Source organism: Cuculus canorus, chromosome 7 (genome assembly GCF_017976375.1).
Source record: "Cuculus canorus isolate bCucCan1 chromosome 7, bCucCan1.pri, whole genome shotgun sequence".
Lineage (NCBI taxonomy): Eukaryota > Metazoa > Chordata > Aves > Cuculiformes > Cuculidae > Cuculus > Cuculus canorus.
The window spans coordinates 17,471,846-17,499,745 of record NC_071407.1 but is presented as its reverse complement, the minus strand read 5'-3'; the positions used below and the strand labels follow the sequence as shown (position 1 = coordinate 17,499,745).

The window sequence follows — 27,900 nt, the reverse complement described above, 5'->3', positions numbered from 1 at the left end:
GAATGCCTCTTGCTCGTGCATTGCCTGTGCTCTCTATCTGTAGACAACGCAGATGGGCTTGTGAGATAGATTTCAAGTGAGCTAACTTGCCCTTTAGAGTTCTCTCTCGGGGACCTGAAAAAAGTGTTTAGAAATAGGGAGGAGGAGTCTGGCCTGTGGACTCACCACCTCTTGGGCTCGGTATGGGGGTTCATTGCAGTCCCTGCACAGCAGCTTATGTAAAAGTAAATATATCTTACCACTCTGCAAGATATTAATGACACAGAAGCAGATCACCTGTCTCCTCAAATTATTTGCTATTCTTTTCATAAACATAAATAAGGCCAGAGGAAGGCTGGCTGGAGCTTAGGCCACTGTATCTGTTATGGCAGTTAGCTCTGGGCAAAACAGTCTTGTAATTATTTTAGAGGCACTAGGAACATTGTTTTTGCTTCCCTCCAGTAGACCTGTTATATAAAGAAAATGATTTTTAACACTTTCAGGTTTAGCATTTTCAGTAGCCTTTCTGATGTTAAAATTTGCTGCTGTATTAGGTTTTGTGTGCTGGCATTCAAAATACAAAGCTGCCACCTTCTTTATGGCAACGTGCTAGTGATGGGAAAAGATTTAGATGTTTACTTTCCTTAGACCAGTTTTTTTCAAATAATATTCAATATTACAGCTGTCTGGCATTTTGCATGGGGAGATATTAATGCAAGGTCTAGTCCAGAAAATCTCAGATATCTGGCACCAAAGAGGAAAGATGATTCCTGGCTTGTGGCAAAGGCATGCTTTTGAAGAATCTCCACTGGCATTTGATAAGCAGTCTAGGTAAACATCAGTGTTAGTGCTAACCAAGAATGTTTATGGTAATATTAGTTTGCAGGCTTTGTGATCTAAATACACTGTGCTAAAATGATGCTCAAGAGCTGTGGTCACAGCCCTTTTGTTGGTTTGGGTTTGGGTTTTTTTTGTAGCAGAGCTCAGTCTGATAGACTTTCGAACTTAACTACTTGATACTTCTGCTCAAGGTGTTAAGCATCTAAGGTTTTTAAACTTTCATACTAGACCTGAGCTCCCATGGAGATGTCAGTTTGGTGAGGAAAGCTGTTCACTACATTCTGCATTTCAGCAACAGGTTCTTGTTCCTGAATGAATGCCTTAAGATTTTTGCAGTACTGCTGGTAGCATTGTGTAAGCCTAGTTCTGCAAGGACCACACACCAAAGTATGCAGAGTTCACAACCATGTGTTTTTAGCACTGCTCACAGTATACCTTGTCACAAATGTTTGCAAGATTACTCCCTTTGCCCGTGTTCACAGCTTCCTTAGAAACAACTGCCTCACTTATGGCATTGCAGGATATTCTTTATGCTATGAATGGGTGAGTAAAAATGTTCTTTATCACTAAAATTACTGGATGGGGCAACGCAAATCAAAATGGAAACCAGAGCTGAAAGTAATGACCTCGAATTGTGCTAATTATATGAGATGTGTGACATTTCCTAAGTGCTCAGACCTTCGACAGGGTGCAGTGATAGACAGGGGCTATTCCTAATGAGGGATGGTACTGAAAGGTCAGCTGTCAAAACCAGTCCAGGACGCAGACAGTTTTAGTTCTTTGTTGCCGATGTATTTAACAACCAAGTAGGCCACTTATTTCAGGCATCAAGTCTGGGTCACTGTAACACACTATAAACCTCTGGAATGAGGGGCATGCTTGCAGATCCTGCAAAGGAGTATTGAAAAGCCTGACTTTTTCCTTACATGCTATTTTAATTGTAAACTATTTGGAACAAAGTCTATTTATTTGCACACAGTTTCAGTAAGGACTTGTTTAGCTGAAAGTTGTACATGCTGCTTCTATTATAACATAAAATAACGGATCCAGTGAAGATTGCTTCCTTTCTCTTTCAATGACCAACAGTGAGAACAAACTAGCCAGATTTCTCTCATTTAGCTCCCATTTTTTGTGCATTCTCTTGCTACCACCCCAAAACCGAAATAGCACTAGAAGCCGACAGCCTTCTAAGGCAGGAAAGATATTGCTCTCTTCTTTTTGACATCCAAAATGCCTCAAGTATCTTCTCTATAACTGAGATATTTTATAAATTGAGGTAGAGGCTTTGATACTGTAGAAGTTTTTAGGAAAAGAAAAAGAACTCAGCTTCATGTTTATGTAGTGTAACTCTTCACAGATTCTGATTTGGTAAAGTTGCATCATTCGTAGGGGTCACTTTTGAGAGCCAAGAGCACAAATGATCATATTATATGCAAATTGCCCTTATCAGTTTGAGGACAATTTTAAATCACTGCCTAATAAACTATTCACAATATTCATCTAAGCAGCTATTTTCTTTTCACTAATAAATTACGCTATTCCTGATTTGAATGTGTCTAAAACATTGGATACTAAGGGTCTCGCGACCAGATTAGAACTATAGTATAAATAATTTCATTTTTAACAGTATCAGGCAATAGCACAGTTACTATATGGTGTGTTTAGAATAGAATCATATGTTTTAATTTCTTCAATGTCAAGGTGAAATAAGAAGTTCTCACTCTGGCAAACCATTCCCAACCTCCATCAACAGTTTAACTCTCTATCTCACTTGTGATGATTCAATTGTTTGGGAGACCTTGCCCTAAAATGAATCAGTGAAATGTGCTTACTACTCAGGTAAATTACTTTGGGAAATTCTGCTTGCTGCATCAGTTTAACTAAAATACAACAGAAGTGCAAAGTGGATGGATGAGCCCCTTGCCCAGATCCATAGACTAAAAGAGGAGGATCCGCGGCATAAGCTGCACGTATGTTGCACCATCTCCTTGCACAGAGAGCCTCTATAGTGCCCAGGATACGTGTTCACTCAGCAGGCATGGTGATCAGACCCTACGCGTTCGAGACAAGACAGATTAGTGTGGAGAACAGAAAACCTACCATCTTAGTTACAGCAGCAAGATTAATTAATATGCTTTAGTTAATCCAAAATCTTAATTAGCTCATCTGTGCCATTGGTTTGTTTCGACCAAAGTAGCCTACAAATTGGTCCCACAAGCATTTCAGCTGGCATATCCAAAGGATGGGTAATCCTGGCAACTTTTACTGGGCATTTTTGCAAGCAGCTGAGGCCAATGGTCCTTTATGTGGCATGGCTGTAGCCGGATGAGGCTGCATGCCTGTTACGGAGACAGACAAGGCAGAATTAAATCCCAATCAGATTTATTTCTTCTGCAACCTCTGTGATCCTAAGTATTTGCCAGCTACCCATGTCAAAAGGGGTGAGACTTGCTTGTTTCATGTAGAACACCTAGTGTTGGCCATCTGACCTCAGAAGTACAGTTACAAGATGACAAGAAAAGGAAACAGCTCTGCCTCTTCATTTTAAAATTTTTTTTTCTAAAGTAAAGCTCATAAGGCTTTATTTTGCAAAGTCCCAACAGGAAGTCATAACATAAGAAAGGGCATCGACTTTTTATGTCAATGAAGATTCCCAGTTTAAAGCTTTCTTTCTAAAATGATCACAATTTTAAAGAAAAAACTCATGGCTGTTCCTTCCCTATTTCTATGTGGTGGGTGAGGTCCCTCTCTCTGGGCATGTCCCACTTGCCTGCCTTTAAAAGCAAGAACCTCCCCAATGATGCAGGACCTTTGCAGGAGGAGTTACCAAATGGAGGGCTTTTCTGGCCAAGGATTTCCAAGAGGATGGTACATCCCTTGTTATGAGCTGTGAGTATCTACTGTAAGGATAGAAAAGTAGTCTGTTGGGTTGAGGGGCTATGTTTGGATCAGTAGTAACTGACTAGACTTTAAGTGGGGCCCATGTTGTTATGGCTGCTGTGGGGACTTGAAGCCCCTTTACCCTTTCTTTTGCCTGTGATTTTTGTCCTTGATTCCCCACTAGGCAAAGGGAACTGCAATAACTTGGCTTTTTTCCTCTGAGATGTGGTTGGAAATGCAGGTGCGGTCATCTGCCTCCCAGTGTTAACCCGAGGGATTCCGAGACCCTGTCGCTACCTTTACAGGATTCACACCAAGATTTCAAAGCCCCAGTCCTATTTCTGTTTTCTCCTTCTGTCGTTGCCCCCAGCAGCTCAAGTATGTCCTATCCATTCACAAAAGGGCCAGGGGCAGGCCCGGCTGCTGCGCTGCCAGCCTGAAGGCTCCGCATTTGCGGTATCCCTGATCTTCCTCAGGACCCTGGCCACCTCTCCCCTTCCCACCCAGCAGGAGAAGTAGTTACTCTTACAAAAAGTGGAGTATTTTGATTTAAGCTAAAGTAGAATTGTTTCATCTAAGTAATAGTATTTTTTGAAGGTTAGAGAGAATGTCCTTCTGATAGCATGTTTTCTTTAAAATGGTGTTTTTCCAGACACTGTTTATTCTTTGGATAAGATACCGCCTGGTGTGCAGTGTGTGCTGTGCTGAACAGAGGTAGCTTCTTCTGTGATCCCCTCTGTTTGCAGTGTTTCCATATCCCAAGGGCGAGGTCAAGCTGATAGCTGGAGCCAGCTTCAAATTAGCAAGAGATTTGTCTGCTGTAAAGTTCATAATAACAGTAAAATTAGTCGTTGAAAAGAAATAGAATACGCGTAAGATTTCTGGGAAAATTTATCCATACGCATATAAGTGGGAAATACATTCTGTATGCAGTTCTTGTCGCAGTGAACACAATTGATGGAGATCACTTCCTCGTGTTGCCCAGGCCTGATAAAGGGTGCTCGCTTTCTAAATCACCAAAACGAGTCTTAAAAGTTTATTTCCCAGCATTTTCGGTATCGCCCCGCCCCGGGCCGGGCCAGCGCGTCCTGCCTCACCCCCGTAACCCCGCCTTCACCTGCGGTCCCAGGCGTCCCTCGCAACGCCTTTCATGCCGCTAAACCCCTTCGTGTTCTCGCTATTCCTTCCAAACGGCGGCCGACAGCGAAGCTGCGGAGCGCCCCGCGCTGCCCTCCGCCAGCTCGGCCCCGCCTGTCCTCGGCGAGGCCCGGAGCGCCGGCGGTGGGTGCCGGCGGGGGGCCGGGAGGGGGACGCGGGACCGGGCTGCGGCACCGGGGTGCGGCAGCCGCCACGCGAGGCTCCGCTCTGGCGGGGAAAGGTCCCGTCTCGTTGGCATCTCTATGGTCCCGGATGTGGTTCCGCCGGGGGGAGCGGGCGCGGCGCTCCGGCCCTGCCTCTCTATGGTCGCTTTCCGGGGGGAAGGACGGCCCCGGGAGCGGAGGAAGGCGCGAGCCCCGCCCGCCGCGGGGACCGGCCCCGCCCCGCTGCGCCGCTGGCACCCCCGGGGCTCCGCAAATGGTGGGGCCGGACGATGCCGGAGCTCCGGGCAGCGCAGCCGTGCTTCCCGCGGGCCGGCAGGAGGCGGCGGAGGAAGAGGAGGAGGAGGAGGAGGACGGGGAGCGGGATGGGAGCCGGGGCTTGAGCGGCGGCCCGGGCCGGCGGCGCCTAGCGGCGGGGGGGAAGCGCCGCCCGGAGAAACCCCCGAACGGGGCCGCCTGCGCCGCGGGCCCCCGCGGGACCATGACCAACGGGGACCTGGGCTTCCCGCCGGTGGAGGAGGACGCGAAGCTGCAGAACGGGGGCTGCCTGCCCAGCCCGCCCGGCCCCGCGGGGACCGCCTTGGAGGAGCCGCTGCGGAGCTGCCGGCTGCGGGGCGAGGCGGAGGCGGTCCCCGGCCCGCGGGGGGGGCCCCCGGCCTTCACCGACGTGAACCTTAACTCCCGCAACACCTTCGAGGTGAGCCGCCGCCGCGCCGCCCCGCAGCACCCGCCCCGCACGCCGGAGCCGGCCGAGAGGGCGCGGCGGGCGAGCAGCGCCGGCGGCTTCGCCGAGTTCTTCGCCAGGTAAAGGAGCGGGCGGGGCCGGGGCGGGTCTGCCGGGGCTCGGGGCGTCCGAGGGACGCGCTCCCGACGCCCTGGGCCGGGCCGGGCGATGCCCACCTGGGGAGTATCGTGCGGCGAGGAATGGGGCTTGCGGTGGACCTAGGGTCGGCGGGTGAAGGTGCCTCTGCTGCCGCCAACTAGGGCTTCGAACCGGCGTTTGCTTTCTCCGTGCCGGAGCGTTTTCCTAATCTGTGTCATGAACACAGATTAAACCGTTTTGAGTATAACGGAAAAACTGCGGTGGAAGCTGCTGTCGGGTGATTCTGAAAATGGTTGTGGAAGTTGCTCATAAAGCTTCTGCTACTTGTTGACAGTATGGTTTCAGTTTACTTAATTGTTCCAAAGGGTGGTGTGGAAAGCTTCAAGGACTAGGCTTTGTGCTCGAATTATTGGGCTTCTGTTAAGTTTCTAGTACAAACCCAGAAACTTTAGGACATTCAGCTTCATTACCTGTGAACTGGGTAGCATTGCTCACTCTTTAAAACACTACACAAGAGACACGTCTTAACTGTGCTAGTTTATAGCATACTTTGTGTTGCTTTTATTATGTTTGAAGACAGGAGTTTAGTTTCCAAATTTCTGACAGCTTTTATTCTCCAAAATCCAGGGCTATAGTTACTGTGTTTGAGTGTTGAGGTTTGATCTCAAGGCAGGATCCTGAATTGCGAAATAGGTTCCTTCTGCCAACCCTCAGGAAAGGGAAGAGAGAGATTTCTGCCTGAGGGTAAGGATAGGGGCAGATGAAGGGTAAATTTGATGACTCCCCTTTGTTTCAAGGACTGGTTGAGAAGTGTCCCTCTATTCCCACTATTTCCTATTAGTGTTCTTCCCTCCCACACCCTTTTTATTTCCTATATTGTATGGACTGCACTATCTCACTTTCTTTTGCGTTATTAAACACTCTGACCAGTAACATTGATACTTGCCACTTTTTAACATAGAACGATTGCTTAATGAAATGCAGGAGAGTTTTCCTCGTAGAAAAGGCTGAACCTCGTGTGCAGTAACAGTTGTCAATATGTACTGACATTTGCTGTTTTCAGTGAAGGCTTGGGAAATGCATGGAAAAATTTAGTTGCAACTATACTGGCAAAATCTGTAGTGCTGACACCTCAGAGAGAAAAAGCATTTGCCAGAGAGCCAATTTCACAGCCCCAGACTGGCCCAGCTGACTGTGACTCTTGTGCATTTGGCCTAAGGAGAAATACTGGCTTCAGAAACTTTGCCTTTGGCTCTGCCTATGCATTCATAGAAGTGCCTTAGTTACAGCGGATTTCATCTAAATAACCGTAATGAGATCTAGTAATAAAATCCACCTTTACTGTTTTTTAAAAACAAACCCAAACTCTTCCTTGATAGATTTGTCTCTAGATAAAGTAACCGTAGTTTGTAGTCTACATTGCTTAGAAAAGTAGTAATAAAACCTTTTCATAATTTTTTTGAGTAGTTAGTTCTTATCAAGGAACAGTTCAGAAGACACTTTAAAAGCTTAGGCCTTTTTCAAACTGGTGAAATTAATTCAAAACCAACAGTTGCCATTGTAAGTGTATTTTTCTCTAGTTCTTAGAGAAATGCCTTGGCTCTTGCTAACGAGAACTCAAATTGTATAAAAATTGCCCTGTGATTGAATACTTGTAGCTCCTATACCTCCTTGTGAATCTCTTCAGCGGATGATTGCTTTTATTTTTGAATGAGCACAGAGCCATGAACAATGTTGCTCCACAAAGTTTATGTTGCACCCAGCTGCTGTGCACTATCAAAAGTACTTGTTAAGAGAGAGCAGCTTGTTCATGTTGTGTCGGAATGTGTACCTGATCCCACGATGTATGAGAAAAGCTACTGGATGTGCTAAACATGGGTAGTTCAGCAGTCTGGAGCATCTTATATAGGATATGTTGTGCTCATAATGTTCTCTGTCTAGTTTACAAGCTGCCTAAAATTTCGTAGCTCCCATTGTTTTTTCTAAAAGTTGTAATTATGTGGAAATTCTTTTAAAAGGTGGCCTTTTCTTGCTGTTATTTGAAAATTGTGAGAAGGCAAGGGAGAAGTCCTGTGGCCTGCAGTATGAAAGCGTCACTGTAATCGCCTGGTCAGACACACAGGCACAGTGTTCGGTCTGTGGCAGATCTGGCTTAGGAGGCTGCTGTTTCTAGCTGCTTGTTCTCATCTCTTCAGTTACCAGACTGGCCTGCTTTGCAGTTCTTTGAAGTCATCCACGCGAATTGTCTGTCTTCATTTCACTGAACCAAAGGAGAAACCGATGAGGTGAGGTAGGGGTAAAGGCAAGTTGCTGTCAACAGCAGCATCTTACCCAAGCTCTGCAACAGGAAGAGATTGTCAGTAATAATTATTCTAAGATCACAGGACAGCTTATATCAATGATTAGATTTTTTTTCCAGGTAGGTAGTAGTTTGCCTTGGGATCTTAATTTGTATTTGTGCCAATTATTAAGCCTGTCAAATCAATGTTAACAACTTTTAACTGAAAAATAATTTTTGTCGCTGTTTTTTTTGTTCTACCTCTTTGTTTCTCTCAGCATGTGAAGTGGGATGCCTCAAGTAGATCAGAGGTATGTGGAGCAGAGTGCCGTGGCAAGGAAAATTGCATGACTATGGTCACTTGTCTCCACTGTGCGGCTGTTATGGTCAGAGCATTAAGTGGCTTTTTGAAAGTCACCTGTCACTGCTTTGTACTCCTGTATATGATTCATAATACAGTTGTATATAGGCACTGTTCTTACGGTTTGTGGTCTTACATAGCAGCTTACAAGTACAATGCTCTATTCCTGGATCACTTTTGGGTAGCCCCAGCGCATTGCTGTTGGGTACAGAATGGTTCAGTGAATAGGATTCTTGCATGGACAGTTGAATTAAAGCTATGGTGATCACCTTGAGTGCAGTATGCTTTGTCCAGCAAAGCGGCACTTACAGAGCAGTATAGTGAACCAAAAAAAGCAAGCAGCAGTGAGTATTCCAGGGCTGAGAGAATGCCACAGTAAATCTGGACCTCCTTTAAAAATGAATTATACTTTGTGGTTCTATGTGTATGCACAAGGCATCTTCTCAGTTTGTGTTGATACTGTTCCTTTCTGAATTGTGTATTTGTTAGATAAATTTAGGTATCTGGTAGCTGGCAAAGTTTATCATTCTTGGATTCAAAACTTACTTCTGACAAAAGCAGTGGTACTTACTTTGTTGCAGTAAAGCACGATTTTCCAAATACTTGTTTTCCAGAATTCACATAACAAGTTTTCTTGATAAAACCACAGAGTTTAATTCGTAACTGCTGCTTCTTGTAGGTCTTTAGTGTGTGCTTTAGTGTGGGCAATAGGTCTAAGGGATTGTAAGCATGTATGCATCAACTACCATATATGCTTATAAAAAACATCTTTAGTCTCATCTTTCCTTCTTCACCCAGAATGGTTGTGCTTATTGTCCAGAAGTTTTGGAAAGTCTTCACTTGTGGAGACGATGGGAAGTTGAAGGGTGTCAGTATATGTAGGAACAATGATCTGAGAAATTGCTGAAGCCCACATCTTTTTCTCCCTCTTTGTAAACACATTTCTGTGATTCAGTAACTAGGTGGGTCTTCCAAAGCTGCTAATCTTGCCTCTACAAACGTTCTTGACAGAGACTGTGGAAGGGTTGCAAAGAGGTTCATTTCCCTGATTCTGTTACTTGTGTATCTAGTAATGGCTCTGAATCTGTAGCTTATATTTCAATTTATTACTAAGTAGCACTTGACTCTCTTTGAGCTAGGTAGGTATATACCTAGTCTACAGTTGCATCTTGTCAATGTTTAATACTAGAATTAATGTTTCTTTTTGTATACAGAGCTTTTCTGTTTCATAAGTCAGCATGAAACTGGAGGGCAATACTGTGCACCTAATGAAGAAATCTGTTTTGTCAGATCTTGGTCAAAAATGAATCTAGTGAGGAATCAGCTGTCCTAGTTGTGGCAGATCTTTTTAAACCCGTTTGTGTAAAGATCAAAGAACAGATTGGTGGGGGTACTTCAAATGCTTGATTTATATTCCTGTATTGCCTGTGCCTGTATCTTGATCAGTATCTTGCTGAAATCCTGAAAGACACCTATGATTGGTTTTGATTTTTGGGGTTGTGTTTTCCGCTGTCCAGATAACAAGGCAAAAAAAGCTATAGAATGCTTATAACAGGTCGAGGAAATATACTGAGAATGTATTGGAAAGATAATTGGGGAAAAGAGCCAAGGGAATACAACAAAGCTTTCCCCCAGAAATTGTGAGGGCACCTTCTCTCTGGCGGATCTAATTTTTAGCCTTCTCTAAGCGATCTTGTAACTTAAGTGAACAAGTAGGTAGTTATAATTGATTTGAACTAAAGCTGACTGGAGAAAGTAGCCAGGAGCACCTGGACCCAAATATGTGACTGACTTCAAGCAGTATTTTTTTTTTCCTTGAGTTAGAGATATAATTAACTTGATATAACTTGGAAAAAGCATTCATATTATCAAAATGAGAAACTTCTCTGTAGTTTCTTCATTCTCTGTTTGCTAACAATGATTATTTTGTAAATTAAGTTATGTTGACATGTTTGCCAGTTTCTGGCTTTCAGTCATATGAATAACAAACGTAATGACAAGTTAGGTAAGGGTAATATCCAGAGTAAAACGTATTGTATCAAAATTTGAAGATGAATGTTGAGCACTTTTTTTTTGGTTTGGTCTTTTTATTTTGGGGGGGGGGGTGTGCACGCACGTGCGCTCCCAAATTTTCTGTAACTGTACGCATGGAAAGTTTTGCCCAAATTATATACATTTTTTTCTTCAGAGAAAGGACAAGGAAATACTCTGCACGTCTAAAGATTTTTCTCACAGATGCAGATCCCTCTGTAGACAATTAAATCTATTTGGCAGCAGCCTTGTTTTTATAGTGAAACATTTCCAAGCAGCTCATGAAAATGAGCAAGTGCTCCAGGTCTGTGAATTGAAGGTGCCTGTTTAGAAAAGTTTCAGTAATAAGCCTCATGATTTATGGGTTTTATAGAGTTTTGTGTTTCTGAGAAATGTTAGCAATGGGTGTTTCACCATGAACATAAGATGTTGTGCACCCATGTTGTTTTGGTTAGGATGTGGAGTAGCAAACTGAAGTTAAATTTCAGGTGCACAAGTGGAAGAATTGTACACCGATTTCACTCTGGATAGGTATCAGATTGCTGAATTGCTCCAACTTCTGTCTGCAGCCTGTCTCTTTTTCCCCCGAAAAAGCTGACTAAATAGATGTCAATTCTAAGACCTTAGAGCTGTATGTATATTCTCCATCAATTTAAACTACCAAAGGTGTTACTAGCAATTTCTCTGCTCTCCTTGGTAGAGAGTATACTATTCAACATTGGTGCAGATATTTCCATTGGGAGTCCTAATAATCCTAATAGGATTTTTTCTGAAGTAAGTCCTCCGTAAAAACTAATGCTGTAGTTTTGGGGTTTTTTTCTGGGGGGGGTGAGAAGGGGCGTTGTGTGAGCTTTTTTGGAGCCAAACAGATGAAATTGCTGTGTAGTATGCAACAAACTGTTGGAGTCATAGCTTGTTTTGCTAAGGTGTGTTTTACTGAGGCATTTAAACATAACCTGAAAGTATCTTCTCCCCTGCTTCATTTTGTAGAAGGCCTTTTTCATTCCTTGGTTTCTGCTGCTTATTTTGTGTCACAGAATTTCTTAGAGACTTGGTATATTGAGAATAGTGTGGCAAAGTGGAAGGGACCTCTGTTCTGAATAGGCTGTGACTAAAAGGAGAATGTTTTACATGGAAAACAACCACCAAAGGAGGGTGCTTTAATCACAGCTGGCCTCTAAGAAAATGATAGTTTTATGCTTTTGCTCTTCTGGCTGTTCAATTATTCATTAAGCTATCTTGTCTTGGTTTTTTAAGAGTAAGACAAGGAATTTAAGGATTTTGGTCACATTTCATTTACATGAATGCAAAATTGTTATTCCTTTCTTCAGTTTTTATGAACTGCTGAGATGTTTAGGATATAAAGCCTGTCCTTTTTTTCCCTTATTGGTCTTGTTTGTTGTTCAGCTGGGAAGGGAATAGGTTTATTAGACTGGCTGGTAGACATTGCTTTAAGCTTCCCAGCCTCAGACTGTGCTGTGCTTCTCGGCCTTTTTGCTATTGCTTTCTAAGGAAGCAAAGATTAGGCAGTTACTGCCTGATCTCTCTAATACTGCAGTCGTTAGCCAGGTTAAGTCAAACCTCTAAGATTTAGAGGACTCAGAGATAAAAATCCTAGAGGTTTTTGAATGATGGCCGAGTATAAGGGGAGCCTTCAAAAGAGAGACTTTGCTACCTCAGCTCTGTGTTTGCAGAAACCAGTCAGCTGTGCAAACCACCTGCAGAGCATATTGCTTCTGGCCTGGCATTGGGGTAGCAGTGTGAGAGGTAGATGGATGTTGTGTGTGTGAACTTAATGACTTTAATCAGTAGAAAGCGAGTTTTGGTGATCATAGGTGAGTTTATTCTTCCAGAACTTTTGAGAGCCAAGCACTCAGACTGGTTTTCTTGAAAATTCTTTTCCTTCCAATTGAAAATAATCCCTTTAGCCTGTGGGAGGAAGCTCATTGAGGTTTTTCAATTTCCATTGCTATATTGGGAACTTTTATTAAATGTGCTCTCAGATAGTGAAGGAGTCTCTCCTAATCAGGTAGTAAAATACAATAAAAGCTGTTGTGTGTCCTGGGGCAGTTTTAGATCAACAGAACAGCCGACACAACCTGAAGGCCAGCTGTAGGCAAGCTAGTTGGTTGTCTAGAAGTAAAGGGGAAAAGAAGCCAGAGATATAGAGAGCAACAGAACAGCTGGTGGCCAGTCACAAGTGGTGTTCCCCAGGGCTCAATGCTGGGTCCAGTTCTGTTCAATATCAATGACCTGGGTGAAGAGATTACATGTGTCCTTAGTAAGTTTGCAGGTGACTCTAAGCTGGGAGGAAGTGTTGATCTGTTTGAGGGTAGGGAGGCTCTGCAAAGGGGTCTGAACAGGCTGAGGATTGATGGGCTGAGACCAGTGGGATGAGGTTTAGCAAGGCCAAGCGCAGAGTCCTGCACTTGGGACACAACAACCCTATGCAGCGCTACAGGCTTGGGGGAGAGTGGATAGAAAGCTGCCTGGCAGAGAAGGACCTGGGGTTGCTGGTCGACAGGCAGCTGAATATGGGTCAGCAGTGTGCCCAGGTGGCCAAGAAGGCCAATGGCATCTTGGTCTGTGTCAGGAACAGCGTGACCACCAGGACTGGGTGGTTGATTGTGCCCTTGTAGTTGGCATTGGTGAGGCCACGCTTTGAATACTGTGTTCAGTTTTGTGCATCTCATTAGAAGAACGACATTGAGATCCTGGAGCATATTGAGAGAAGAGCAGTGAAGCTGGTGAGGGAGCTGGAGAACAAGTCTTATGAGGAATGGCTGAGGGAACTGAGGTTGTTTAGCCTGGAGAAGAAGAGGCTGAGGGGAGACCTTATCACTGTCTACAACTACCTGAAAGGAGGTTGTAGTGAGGTGGGTGTTGGTCTTTTCTCCCAGGTAACAGGTGAAAGGAAAAGAGGAAATGACCTTAAGTTGTTGAGGGAAGTTTAGACTGGATATTAGGAAAAAAATTCTTCACTGGAAGGGTTATGTCAAGCATTGGAAGAGGCTACTCAGGGAAGTGGTTGAGTCAGCATCCCTGGAGGTTTTTAAAAGATGTGTAGGTGTGGTGCTTAGGGATATGGTTGAGTTGGCAGTGTTAGTTTGATGGTTGGTTAAAGGTCTTTTCCAACCTAAATGGCTTTGATTCTAGCTTTTTGTTGTTCTAAACTTGAGATGTTTTGCAAGTTGCTTGCTGTTCCTGAAATGCTGTAGGTAGCTGACTGCTAAATTGGGGAATTTCTTCCTCTCTTTGTAAAACCCAAAGCCATCAGACAAAACTGAAATGATTGTAAACAAAGAAGGGGGAGATACGTGACAGTGGAATCTTTTATGCCCGTGTTTGAGAGGGCAAGCGGCCGATGCCTTGGCATACCTGCGGTGTCAGCAGCAAGCACAGAGCAAACGGCCAATGCTCTCATGATCGCTAGCTTGAGACCTTGGAATCGTTAGTGCAAGACCCATGGGATAGTAAGAAAAGAATGCATAAGATGAACAAGCAAAAAAGGAAAACATGAAGATAAGGAGCACATCTGTATCAGTAGTCATTGCACTTTATCGCTGTAGCTGTGGGATCTTTAGAAGTGGAAATTCACTGGGGTAGCTGTTAGCTAGGTAGAGAAACACTGAATAAGCCTTTGCACAATAAAATGATTTTGTTTTCACCCTGAGCGGAGTCCATGCCATTCAATTGCCACAGGAATTAGGCTCTTGCATATTAATATTAGCTGTCTAACAGATTACAAAATGCGAAAATCCATTTTTTTTTTTTGTATTTCTGCAATTTATCACTGAAATGGTGACATAAAATATGTTGTGAATTGCTAACCACAGCAGAAACCTGATACACTGAGTGGCTACAAAAGTAGTATAGTAGTACTTGGTAGTACTACATTATACAATTAAGTAGTTGACGGGCACTCTGTTTGGGAGCAGAAGGGAAGAATATTAAATGAAGTTTAACCAGGCTGGTCAGAGTAGTAGGCATCACCAGCTCTAGGGACAATCTTCAAATTAAAACTCTGCCCTCTGTTAGAGCTTGCAGTTCATACTTGCAGGCTATGTCAAAGGCTCGAAATTTTTCTCATATTTGTCTTAAGCATCTCTCGTATAGGAACATTTGGAGTACAAGTGTAGTAAATGCTCTGATGAAGCTGGTGACTTTTTCCTTAACTGAAAGTGAGTTACTCCCAAAACAGTTGTACGTAGTTTGCTTTATTAGGTTGTACTTTTGTGAGGTGTCTTGGTGAGCTGATTGAAGAATTTCCTCTTGTCAGGAAACAAAGGGAATGTCTCTTCCCTGCTTCTGGTATTTATTTGATCCTCTGTGAGCTGCTGTAGCTCATTAAGCTGGAGGGTGAAAAAATGTGAATGGCTTTCTCTGGGATTACTGCGCTGACTTGACTTGCAGGGAGGGTATGGAGAGTCTTGGAGCTGATGTACCAGAAGGGAGTGTAAGACATGACTGGTGCAAGGAAGAGAAATGGGCTTCCCTTTGGTGGAGTTGAAACAGCTTGGCCATTATGTGCATGTGTGGGAGGAAGGGGTCTTATTCCTCTAGCAATATTTTGCTTAAAGTATGTTCCTAGTTAACTAGCTGTGGCTTTCCTGGAGTAGATTCCTGGGCATGCAAGAAATAGCCAAACATCTGTGGTCAACTGGTAGAAATTTTTCACCACTTGCACATCTCTAGTATTTTGGCTTAGATTCTGCGGGCAAGTGACATTTGGTTATTATTACAGAAGATTCATCATAGTGTTTGGTGTAGTGTCAAAATAGCCACTGAAGTACCTGATTAAATATGAAGATGATAGAATAGTTTGACATAGAGCTCTGTTTTGCTAGTTCATCCTGAAAAGTAAAGGTGAGACCACACTGCATTATCCTCCTTTGTTCTTTTTACTTGAGCATTATGGAATTTAACAATGTCAGTCACCTTGCATATGTGTCTGCTTGTCTACATATCTTTTGGAATGCTTGAGTCTGTTTGTAAACCTGACCTGTGCAACAGTTCTTTATGACATAGTCTGTTAAAATACTGCCTATCAGTAAGCCTTCTGTGCAGTATTTTTATATTGCTAGATGGTTTCAACTCTGAAAACTTCAGAAGTGTTTGTGGAACTGTAGTGAAACTATTTTACCAGCAGAGTTTGTAAAGGCACTCTGGGACTGGTATCAATGTGGAGCTCAAACAATAAGGTTGATCTAGTTTCACCTCTTCAGTGCAGTTCCATAATAGTTCTGTTAATCTTGGTGTTGTCTCTAAGAGGCCAGAAACCACCCCCTTCCCTGTTCCTCAATTCTTAGATACACCTTGGCAGCTCATTAGATTTCGGGTATGCCTAATTGTAGCTGAGGCTTTAGTTGACAAGTAATATCAATGGAAATGTTGTAATTTCATTTAAAAAAAAAAAATTCTGCAAGCTTAGTCTTGCTAAAGATGCGTGTTCTTCTGATTAGGATTTTCTGGTTTTCTTATTTTAATTTAATTGAAGCCTCTTTGGAGAGGGTCGTTTGGGATATTTTTTGTGTTGTCTTGTTATGGAGAGAAAGGAAAGACCTTCATGGCTAAAAGGTGCTGAAACTAGAAACATCTGGTAATAGATCTGTGTTTGGGGATAACAACATTTAAAGAGAAGCTGGTGTCTAGCTTGTCTTTGTAGCAAGGTGGTGGAGGATGTGAACTGTAAAATTGGTTGGGTCACCTAGAAGACTAGAATAGGGCAGAGCTTGAAAACTTGCACTCAGAGCAATTGTCTAAATGTATTGAATCAAAATGGGCTGACATTTTTCAAAGTTATTGAAGCTAAAAATGTAGAATGTGTAATAAATTCTAAATTTAATAGTGTTTTGTTCTAAATCTCCATGTTAAGAATTTTAAACTAAACCTAAACACTTGCATCTTAACTTAATTAAGGTTGAAATATGAGAGTAAAGGGTGAATTGAAAAGTGTATTTGTAAAGTATGCACTATTTGCTCTTAATATTTTTATGTTCCTGCCACTTTTCCAGCCATAACTGATAATGTGAGAAAACACTTCTGAGCATGTGAAAGTTAGCAAATGGCTCCTGGATAATATAATATAATATAATATAATATAATATAATATAATATAATATAATATAATTCAAATCTAAAATAACAGAGATACCCTGTCCACTGGTCTAAGAAATAATTACCCTGTGTGCTCTGAACACATATTGTAACTTTTTGGACACTTTTTATCAATTCTTACAAATTATGTAGTATATATTAGCAGTTTAAAATGTAGAAATAGAATCCTACTTTTGTTGCTCTGCAAGCTTTGTAAGGGGCTAACCAAAAAGATTTTATTTCCTCTTAATGATTCATTATTTATGCTTAGAGTTGAGTTACTTTTGTTTCTGTATGTAAATTATTGAAAAGTCTTGTTTAGAGCAGAGAAGCTAATTGTCCATAAGCAAACACTGTTTTTCTGTTGTTATTTCCAAACTGTTACATGTAAGACATTAATGGAAAGGGCAAGACTTGAGTATGAAGAAAAATTCTGTTGTGTTCTTAAGCAACTGTTGCATTTTACACATGGTAAAAAAAAAAAGCCAATGTGGACGTAAATTCTTTTAACGTACTCAGTTATAGTCATGGAGGAGTATGGTACTGCAAGCTTGCAGAGGTCTTCAGAGTTTGTGCAGGCGGTTCTGAAAGTATGGTTTTAAGTCAAAATTATTCATTTTGATGCTATACTAATAAATGCATCTGTAACAGCAATTCCCGGGACATACCTCTCCTAACTTCTTACTGATATGGCTCTCTAAATAAGATTGTTAGATACGTAAATAGTCTCTTTATTTGTTTTTTGGCTAATTCAAATTTCAACCACAGACCCATTTATTATGCCTGGGGAGCTTATTTAATAATTAGCATAGGGATGGAGCAAAGTTGAACTCTCCGCACAAGCAGAACTTTACTCTTTTTGGAGATGCAGAATCAATTGTATCATAATACATACACAGTTTTTATCGAGTTTTGTTACTTCATGTTCCTTTTACAAATTCTGAGGTTTTACTGGAATCAGTGGATACTTAATGTACTTCAGTTATTGTAGACAAATGAAACTTCCAGGATATTTAACTGTGGTTTTGTAGTTATATTTAAAACAAAGAGAAAACCTAGACTGTCTTTTGTCCAACTTGCTAGTTGTTTGTAGCTTTAACTCTATGTTGATTCCCCCTCTAAGTCTTTGTGATTCAGGGAGAAAAAGTTATATAGGATGCTCTTGGTGTGATGTTGATTCCTTCCTGCTTGTGTCTTGCTTCCCTGGATTTAACATAAGACAGTTGTCTTATGCAGTGTCTAGTAACTAGCTGCTTAATAAAAAGGAAGATATAATTAACTCTCGCTTCCTTTGTTAGTCCTTGTGGCTTTCAAAGTTTTTTTTTCTCAGCACTTCCCTGTTGTCATAGTTCTTTAAAGGTGGGTGCAAGGAGAAGAAAGGATTGTTCATTGAAAATTACAGTAAACCAGATAATGTGTGTAAAGTAAAAGTCAGTAAAATGTTTTAACACTAAGTTTGGTTGTTTTCTTTTAAGTATTCTAATAAATTTTTAGTATTCTAATACTTAAGAGTCCACTTGTTGGAACAATTCTATTTGTAGGTTAGTAAGCAAACATTTTGAGCAAGGTTGAATTACCTTGCAAAAGAAATTAGTGAATAGTGGTCTAGCTTTCATCATCAAGATTTAAACACAGTATTAATTTATTTCTAAGATAACTCTGAATTCTGAATATTTTATTTGAAAAAATTATCTCTTTGGTACCATGCTTCAAGGCTTCCAATTTTGCCAGGTGGCTTTCCAGTGATGCCCGTGGTTTTTTGTTGTGTAACATGGCACAGCGTTTTGATTATATTTATTTGTATATTGAAGTGTACTGTAAGGAAACATGCTTTGTTGCTCAGGTTGACAGTAATGATGAGCATGAGTTTTATGCTCTTTTCTGAGATCATATCATTGTCTCAGTAGTTGACACTGCTCGATTTTTGCCACTTTTTGTAGTGCAAGATTAACAAATTGGAGAGATGTGGGCTCATTTTAATATGCTTCATGATGATATTCACCTTAAATGGCTCAGGCGCAAGATCCAAACTTCCTCTGCACTAAAAAATTGCACAGAGAGAACTGGAAGCAGCAGAATAGGTGAAGGTTAGGTCTGAGGGTAGAGATCTAATGATTCAATTCTCTTAATACCTAATAAGTAGAAGGATGCTGCACTCTTTCCCTTAATGGGGCGGAGGGAATTGCATATTAGGACACCTGTCTGCTTTGACTGAGTTGTCTTTGTTTGCTGTGCCTCTTAAAAATCTGATTGAAACTGCATTACTAGACTCACTGGCTAAACATCAGGATGGCTTTCTAGGCAATCACATTAAACTTTAACAATGAGTAAGCTGTACTTACAAGGACTGCTTACCATCTCACAACTTAGTAGTTTAGAAGTCTGTGAAATGCAACTATTTTCTTTCCTTTGTGGTTCTAGCACAATTCATACTCCTGCTTCTCTTGCAGGTTAGAATAGCTGTGCTACTGAATGACTTCCTCTTGGTCCTGTAGCATTCCAAGCTGGGACTGGCACTTCACATGTGGTGTTGAATGTATGGGTTTAAAGGTTACGGGTTACAGATTTATGGTGGGACTGGAGAGGTGAGTCAGGATCAATATCTTGTTTTAAAACTAAGGCCCAAGGGCAGGTACAGGCCGGTGTGAGCACTTTTCAAGTGTTGTTTTTAAGACAGTTTTAAGAACGGGAAGTAGATAAAGTTGATTGCTTCCAATAATGCAGTACTAGATCTCAAGGACATCAAAGCTCTGAATCATCAGAATTCTTTTAGCAGGCTCCTTTGAGGCTCAAAGTTAAGACTGGAAGCCCAAGGATGTGCATTTGGAGTGGGAAGAAAAGCAACTTCAGCTTTTGCTGGGATGCAGAAAGCAGCAAAATACTCATAGCCTGTTACAGACACACAATAGTGTTGTAGAAAGTGAAGTATGTGTCATCTTTGAAAGAACTGTAGCCAAATAGTTCTTTCAGCACTGGACAGGCTGCCCATGGAGGTGGTTGAGTCACCTTTCCTGGAGGTGTTTAAGGGACAGGTGGATGAGGTGCTGAGGGGCATGGTTTAGGGATTGTTAGGGATGGTTGGACTCCATGATCCAGTGGGTCCTTTCCAACCTAGTGATTCTGTGATCCTATGAAAATGAAATCTGGCTTGAAACTAGATTTGAGTTAGATGTTTTTCGTCAAACGGAACGCTATCACAAGACTATTTGGTCTTCTGAAGAGGTGAATCAGTTATACCTAGAGGCGGAGCACGGGAGTTGCATAGCCTGGTGCCTTTCCTGCCTGCTGATGTTCATGGTTGATGCTATTCAAAGAACTTCAACTTTCTTTGAGTGGCTGTTGTGTGCATGTGGTAGCCCAGTTTCTATTCACTTTTTGGATGCACTTTAAGGTTAAGATTGAAGTAATTGTCTCTGGTATTTTCCAGTAACTTTTTCTTGAAACTTGGAAATCTGTCATCCTCTTGGTCTGGCACATAGCTAGTTTGGAAAAAAGTTTTTTGTATTCAAACTCGAGGCGGTGTAGGGAGAAGCTGAAACCCCAAAATAAACAAAAAAATCCCACTAAAATATCAAGTTCTACACATTCCCTTCTGAGACTTAATTCTGACTGCATTGAGACTTCATCAGTTTGTCTTAAATGGCAACTAAAAAGTGATATGAAAAGCAAAAGCAGAGTGAAAACAAGCAATTGCATTACTAGAACATCACATTAGTGTCACTTGTGGAAACATGTAACATCTTTGAATTACTGTATCAGAATGGTGAAACTCTTGCACAATGTGTTGTGGGCACAGCAGGAATAGTTGAAGCAATGTTGTTAAATAAGGAGAAAAGCTGCCACTTGTAGCTGTTACTGCAGCTGTTGGAGTTGTGTGATCATGAGAGCCCATAGGTTTTTGTAGAATGTAATCCAAGCCATATTAGGAATACACGTCTTGGCATGTGCCGATATCAGCTTTCTTATTCTGAGTGCTTCAGTCACTTTTCAAGCTTTTCAGTGCACCTACTGAAAGGGTTTTGAGTGTCACTTGAGAGTGTCAGTATGCATTCCAGTGTGGTTATATAAAACTAGCAGGGAAAAAAACTTGCAACTTTTCCACTGGGCTTTTATAAACTAGAGCTTAATTTGATGAACTAATTTAATACTTGTATCCCACAGGTTCTTCCAACAGAAAGGATTATTTGATTCTGAAGTGTAGGCTTCGTTTTAAGGAATTCTGAAGTTTTCAAATGGATTTTGAAATTCAAAAGTCAAAATGCTGTTGACTTTTCAGTCCGTCTTAGTGGATGACTTTTCCTGGGATGAGTGAAACTCATTGATATTCTAAGCAGCAACAAATATCAAATCTTGTATGCTTCCTGCAATTCAGTGAAGTTGACTTGTAAGCATTCACAGATGCTGTTCCTTAACAGGGTTTTTGTAAGGCTTTACTGTTGTCAACAACACATCAGATGTGATACTGTTAGCTGCCAAAGCAATGTATTAAGTGTCCTTCCACCTTCAGCAAAGCTTATTTGTAAATCTCCCATTAATTTATCTTGGATTAGAATTCCTTTGTGAGGTTTATTCTGTTGTGATATAAAGTTTGACCAGCGCTTTGCCTTCACAAGAAACAGACTTCAATGAATATTTACTCAATAAAAGTAAAATTTTATATTTCACTTGAACATTCTTAGAAAGCTAAATGAGCCTTTTCTAAATTCAGTACACCAAAGAATATTAAATCCCTCAAGATTCATTATGATGGGGACTGTGTTCTGGAAGGTTTGTTTTAGTGTTGTATTTGTTTAAAAAAAAAAAAAAATAAAATCTCTTAAGTCATGACCATGTGTAAATCTTTATATGAGAATATTAATTAAAACCTTCTGTGTGTTTACACATTTTTCCTTTTTAAATCTACCAGCTTCCTGGTTAATCATCAAACAGCTTTGATACCGTGACAGATTGCTGTCAAAGTTAAAGGCATACATCTTTTCAGCTTCCTTAAGTGCTAGAAGCAATGGAGCTGAACTGCTGGGTAACTGTGGTGGTCTGTAGTATGTGCAGAGACTGGATGGTTATTACTATCCATGAAGTCATCAAACGTGAGCTATTACATGTTCAAGAATAATACTCCAGAATATATCTTCCTGCATACCTGCTTTTGGGGAAAAAAGTCCCCTCCAATTAAGTTCAAACACAGCTGCTGTAATAGTTGCAGGTTTAAGGGCAAGGCTGTAGTATAGTATTCAGCAACATTGTTAGTCTTCATAATACTTTGTCTTGTTTTCTTGATGATTCTTTGAACATTCCTTCCCTCATGAAGACAATGTGAAGCACTGTGAAAGGTGTCCTGCATGTAAATACAATTTTTGCATCTTTTTACTTTTATGGATGGAGCTGTTCATTTCACTACTGGTTTGCATTGATGGGATTGACTGAGGATGGTATCTTAAAGATGTTGGTGCCATGGTTTGACTTTTTCATCAGCCTGGATTCCACAGGACTGTGTTTTAAAATAAAGCAAATGCTTCATGTGAAGCGTTTGGACATCTTTTTCCAGGGGAAGTGTGGAAGTGCAAGTTAGCACTGCACGAAAACTTTTTCCCAGAAAAGTGCTCTGTTTTCTGTTCACTCAGTTGTGAACTGTAAGGATCCTGAGAAATAACCTTGAAGACTTTTAATCCTCTTGTATTATTCATAAGTTTCTAAAAAGTAACTTTCCAATATTCAGAATAAACTAACTGCTTTCATTTTTAAAGCACTCATGTAGCATACTCTGTGGGAGCTTGTGTTCAGAGTCAAATATTACAGCTGTGTATCTAGACAAATGGTTGCTAATATGATTTTGTGGTGATTGGCTTTATAAGAAATGATAGAGCAGTCCAGTCATCTACCTGTTCAAGTGTAATTGCTTTAGGCACTGGCAAAGGCTATCTGCTAAACTCGAGCTGTGTGCATGCTCCCTGGTTTTCTAGTCCATGTTATGAAAGTTGAACGTGTGAAGATTGCAGAGAATGTTAGTAGAAGTAATAGTACATTTTCTTTTTTTAAATCTGTAAGTTACACAGTGATTTCCTGCTGTTTTCTTTAGTTTCCAAGTATCCATAAGATACACTGAAACAAACCCCCAACAAAAGTCTGAGACCTGTTGCATGCTGCAAAGTTACACTGAAGAAAGTGTCTGATGTTACTAAAAAAGCTCTGATATTGCATAAAGTAGCTTAGAATTCAGAGGTAACAGTGAGTGTTAAGTACAAATGTGTTTGTATCAGAGCATGTGTAATGAAAGCTGCTCCACTTCAAGGTAATTATTTTAAATTATAAGAGCAGCTAAGGTAGCACGCTGTGCATTTGCTAAGCAGTAAATCTCTCCAGTGGTGAGTGTGGTTTAGAGAAATGTAGATGAGTAAAAGTTTGTTTGTAAGCTTACAATAAACGAAAAGAAACCCTTCCTCTCTTTTCAGAAACTTTTTCACTAAAAGGACAAAGGAACTCAAACCTGCTGTCCAAAGCGCTCCTGGTTGGAAGTTGTTTGGAAAAGTTCCACCTAGGGAAAACCTTCCAAAAGATTCCAAAATTATTCAGCAGGTGAGTAAACATCATACAACTCGAGGTACAAAACTTGTAAAAGCTAATGCATAGATGTTGCAGTTCTCTGCTGTTATCTCTGTGTTGTTACTATACAACCATAGAGTGCTCTGTCTGGGAAGACTCTCCTGGGGCTTTGTCTAAAGAATCGTAGTTACTTGGAAGGAGTGCAAGTTTTAGGATCATCTGGTACATTCTTCAGTACATCTCAGTGCTTATAAAAAGGTGATGCATGTTCAAAAAGAGTTTAAGCAGTTTAGGTCAAAAAATCAGAAATTGTATTAATTTTCTATAAAATTTTGCTACGTGATATGCCACAATTTTTTATACCCTGGTCTTCCTTTATGATGTTCAGTTCTGTTGCTCGTTTTGTGCAATAAAATCATAGTAATGCTTGTATGTTCATTTTTTCTTTGAATAGATATTAATCTAATAGGATTTATCCTTGTAAACCAGTCTTGGATATTCTAGTGTTACAAACCACTTTAGAGTGGTTTCATTGTTGGTGTGGGGTTTTTGTTTGTTTTTTTTTTGGTTTTTTTTTTTGACCTAACTCATCTTTCCAAAGTCCTTCTTGCCAGGAAGACTTACTGTCTGGGTAACTTGTGTGACAAATTGCTTAGAATTCTGAAACATGTACTCTTGTTTCACTTTAGACTTTTAATGTCACTCAAGGTATTTTTGTTTCAAACTAGTACTGTAAGTTGAACTTGTTTTGGAGTTACTGGGGTACTACAGAAAGGCAATTCTGATTTCCTTCCCCTGATACCAAGTTGCACTTCCTTATATTTGTTCCAGTGGAATCTGTCTTTAATTTGATAAAATAAAAAAATGCTTAGTCTTAAAGATAAGCAATTTGTAAAGTGTCATTAACTTGATATTAACATGCAGTCTTGAACTTGAAAGTCTTATTGGCATAAGAAATATGAATGTCCCTATGTTGGTGAAAACAGCAACTTGAATCTCAAGAGCTGCTTTCTCTTTGTCTCCTTTCTTAAATTCCATATAAGCTGATGTGTTTGACAGGTGCAAATGGCTGTGAATGAAGCAACGTTCAGCATATTCTAGAAAAAGCTTTGTGGTGAAAAGGGGCTTTTGGGAGCAACTAAAGTGAAAAATGAGAGATTCTTTTTGAAGGACTTGTAATGGAACAGGTCACACAATGAAATATTGTAGGAAAAGGATGAGATTGCAGCAAGTGCTGTTTACTCTGAAGTAAACTGGATGCTTTTTCAACATTTTAATGTACAATTTTCCATATTCAAGTAGCTCCTCTCTTTGAGTAGAATAGGACAAGTGTTCTGTTTTAGTTTACTTGCAGACGAATGCTGTTGGCCTCGTGCTATGAAAATGCTATGGTAAAAGTCCAGATGTGTCTTCTACCATGAGAAATGGCAAGTATGCACAATGCTACCAGTCATCTGTTCCCCAGTTTCTAGTAATGAAGATGCTTGTTCTGGAGGCTAAGTTATAAGTGGCAGAAATAGTCTTGTTTTGTTACCCTCTTGTCCGTCAGTGACTGTTTTTTCTCTTAAACTGTAGTGTTCCCATTTTTTGACTTCTCCAAAGTGCCACAAAAGCAAACATATAAAAACAATGTATTGTCTTTTAAATATGATTGAGTTAGTCCTAGCTATTAATCACATGGTTTGTGATTATAATGGTTGTCAGATTAGGGTCACTATTGGATTTATATAATCTTGAGTAAAGTGTCAGCAATAGCTAATATTTTTAGCTTCAGATTTAGATAAAGCATGCATGGTCTTTAGGTAGAGCATCATGAGCTAAGATATACACTTATCAAAGGGGGTTCAGATTGATAGTATACTCTGCATACAGAGTTACAATACCTGAGAAAATTTGATTCTTAAATTGAGAGGTGACCCTAATGTCTCCATACTTAACATACATCAAACATCTTGGATGTGTGTTTAAAATTTGCAATACAGCTCCTTGTGCATATGCCTTTGAAGAAAAGCCAGTGTTTTTTTGTCTTAAAAATGTTCAAATTTGCTAAGCTGGCAATGGTTTAGAATATTGGCACACTTGGTTATTGAAGATCAGTGGAAAATAGTGTCTTCACTTTTGAATGGCTGACTGAAGACCCTAGACTAAATTTTTCACTATTACAGGAGATTTGTGAAAAGAATATAGGTAAGAATGCAGTTATGAGACCTTTAAGAAGTCGACAGAAATATGATTAAAGCTTAATATGTTCTGTTGACAAGCGATTCTGTGAACTTGGCAGAATGCTTCATATCCTCTATGGAGTGTCTCTACAAACTTAAGATTGACTTTCTAAATTGAAATCCAGATATCAAGTGTGATCTGAAATAAAAACCTGCATTTTTTTCCCGCAATTTTTTGAGCCATTTGTGGTCAACTCTTGTAAAATGAGATTCTAAGTGTAAGACTATGCAGGTAGTATGGGTTTAAGCTGTTGGCAAGCTGCCTGTGAGGGAGTTTATGGTAGTTCCTGAACAGCTATGGCGTTCTGCATAGTTGAGCACAAAGTTCAGACTTTACTGATGCCAGTGGCCAGCTTTGCAAGGTGTTAAATAAGGCCTTGGTTGAGGAAACTCAATAATGAGTCAGCATCCTTCAGATGAAAAATCAGATCTTAAAAAGCCTTTTTGCAGGAATAATTAACTCACAACGGGAAAAACTTCATAGTTAATAGTAGGAGGAAGCCTTCTGAGTAAAGGTAATACTTAAAGCTTTGTGGCAGTATTGTGAAGGTTAAAGGACTTTCCTATAAGGAAAAAAGAAGAAAAAGCATCCTTGTAGATTTATAGTCAAAAAGGTGGTAGAGCTCATATGCCCTGTTTCTGTTCTGGCTGATGGAATCTTGCTGTGTTACCCTTGATTTGGTAAGGATGATGTAGTAAATTGATAATTACATTTGAATGAATGTTTGTGGCTCCCCGTCACTGTCAACTAGACATTTCTATCTATGCCTCTACAGAGAAGTCAGAGGCTGATTCTAATATCTTTAATAATTTCCAAGAAAATCTGGAAACTTAATTTCAGATACTGTTTCAGACTGTTTCATTTTTCAGACGACAGTGCTAGCCAGCTCTGCCTTTAGACAGAGCTGTAAATAAAATAAAGAAATTTATTACTGTAAATTTCTTTGCATGTTTCTTAGTATATGTAGAAGATGATAAATATTTTTGTTGAAAAGCAACCTGCAGAGTTTGCCTGGCTGGGAGATGGCAGAGTCGCTGCAGCTGCACTGCCATCAGCATGCCTTGGGCGAGATGCTCCAGCTCAAACTAGGTCAGAGGTTGGAAGTTCTTGGCAACTGCATCTCCCTGCTCACAGCTGCTGGCACGCTCGTCTCTCCTTGGACTCGGAGCTGCCCAGGCAGGATGTGATTGAGGCCAACTCTTTTGCTGGACATCTCTCTCCTCTGGGCTTCCTTCCTTCTCTGTTTTTTAAAAAGGGAAAATAGCAACTCCTTAGGACTGCAAATGTCAAACGCATTTGGTTTTAGGAAGTGTACCTTTTTTTTTTTTTAATGAATAGCAGCTAATAAAACTGGCTATCATAAGAAGTATGTGGTCATTAATAATTAGTCTGGTAAATTCTTTTTGTTCTGTACAGAAATCTGCTTTAAATTAGACTGCTGAAATATTTTAATACAGAAGGATTTAAAGCAGAAACCAACTTGTGTGCTGGTGTGTAGCATTTTGGTGTGTATTGACTGAAGTCCAAGTTCTGTTTAAAAATGCAAGCCCAATTTCAGTTTTTGTGTTTATGGTTAAAGAAAATATATTTAATCTGTGATCAAAATTATTCTGAATATGAATTCATTAAGTATACCTCTTGTTTGTTTTTTTATTATTAAAGCAGTCCTAAATACTTTCTAATTTGTTTAAAGCAGTATGGTAATTTTTTTCCTAATATGCTTAAATTAAAATAAACTCAAAATATGGAAATAGACATTGCAAGATACAAGTGAAACATACACCAAATTCACTTTATCAGCAGTTTTAACAAAGTACTGTCAGTGACAGCCTTAAATGGGGAGCGGAGGGAGCTTCTTTTCTATTTAAATCTGATACACTGTGAATAGCTTGCAGTGATGTAGTAATTATTGCTTATTCACAAGTGAAGTCCAATCATCTTTTCCAAAAGCTTACACCTTTGTGTGCACAAAATGGAAGGCATTAAATTTGGACAGTCCTTTCATGCTGATGCTGATTTTGATGAATGGATCACTGTCCTGTAACCAACCTCTGAAAATATTTTTGGGTGGTTCTGAAATCTTAAAAAAAAAAAAAAAAGAAAAAGGTACTTGAGGGCTAAAAAACTCAGTGTCTTCACTTGCATATTTTTCCACTGTCGTTATCTCCAGTTTGAAATCTAAAAGAGAAATTCCATGCTCTGAATAGTCTCTCGGGGACAAAAGTTGTCTGAGGTTTCTCTTCAGCAGAACAGATGCATTTTGAATCAGTTTTCATAAGACTCAGACCACCTAACTTACAGTATTAACTCTAACTCCCAGTCTTTGTTTCAGTTTAGCAGTGCATGAAGCTTTTAATGCTTAGAAAATGTATGTGGTGTGTTTGTCAACAAAGCTAATGACTATCTGAAACAAGTAGCGAAATGCAGTGCTAGATGCCTTTTTGTAGGAGCAGTGATTAAGCAGATCACTTAGGTCACGTTTGTCTCATCCTGCACTGCTGCTGGAGAGAAGAGAAAGGCAAGCCTTCTG

The 27,900-nt window shown here is 40.4% G+C and overlaps 1 protein-coding gene across 3 annotated transcripts in view; it reads left to right on the top strand.

The window, feature by feature from the left end:
• The first annotated feature begins 5,094 nt into the window (after window positions 1–5,094).
• Window positions 5,095–27,900, top strand: part of TBC1D12 (TBC1 domain family member 12) — a 46,037-nt gene continuing 23,231 nt past the window's right edge. For 2 of the 3 annotated variants that reach the window (XM_054071730.1, XM_054071729.1), the window contains exons 1-2: window positions 5,095–5,822; window positions 23,057–23,180. In XM_054071730.1, the coding sequence (XP_053927705.1) occupies window positions 5,110–5,822; window positions 23,057–23,180 (837 nt within the window). In that variant the 5' untranslated portion in view covers window positions 5,095–5,109. Of the gene's footprint in view, window positions 5,823–8,106; window positions 8,127–23,056; window positions 23,181–27,900 lie in introns of those variants that run through there. The other variant, XM_054071731.1, reaches the window with a different exon arrangement.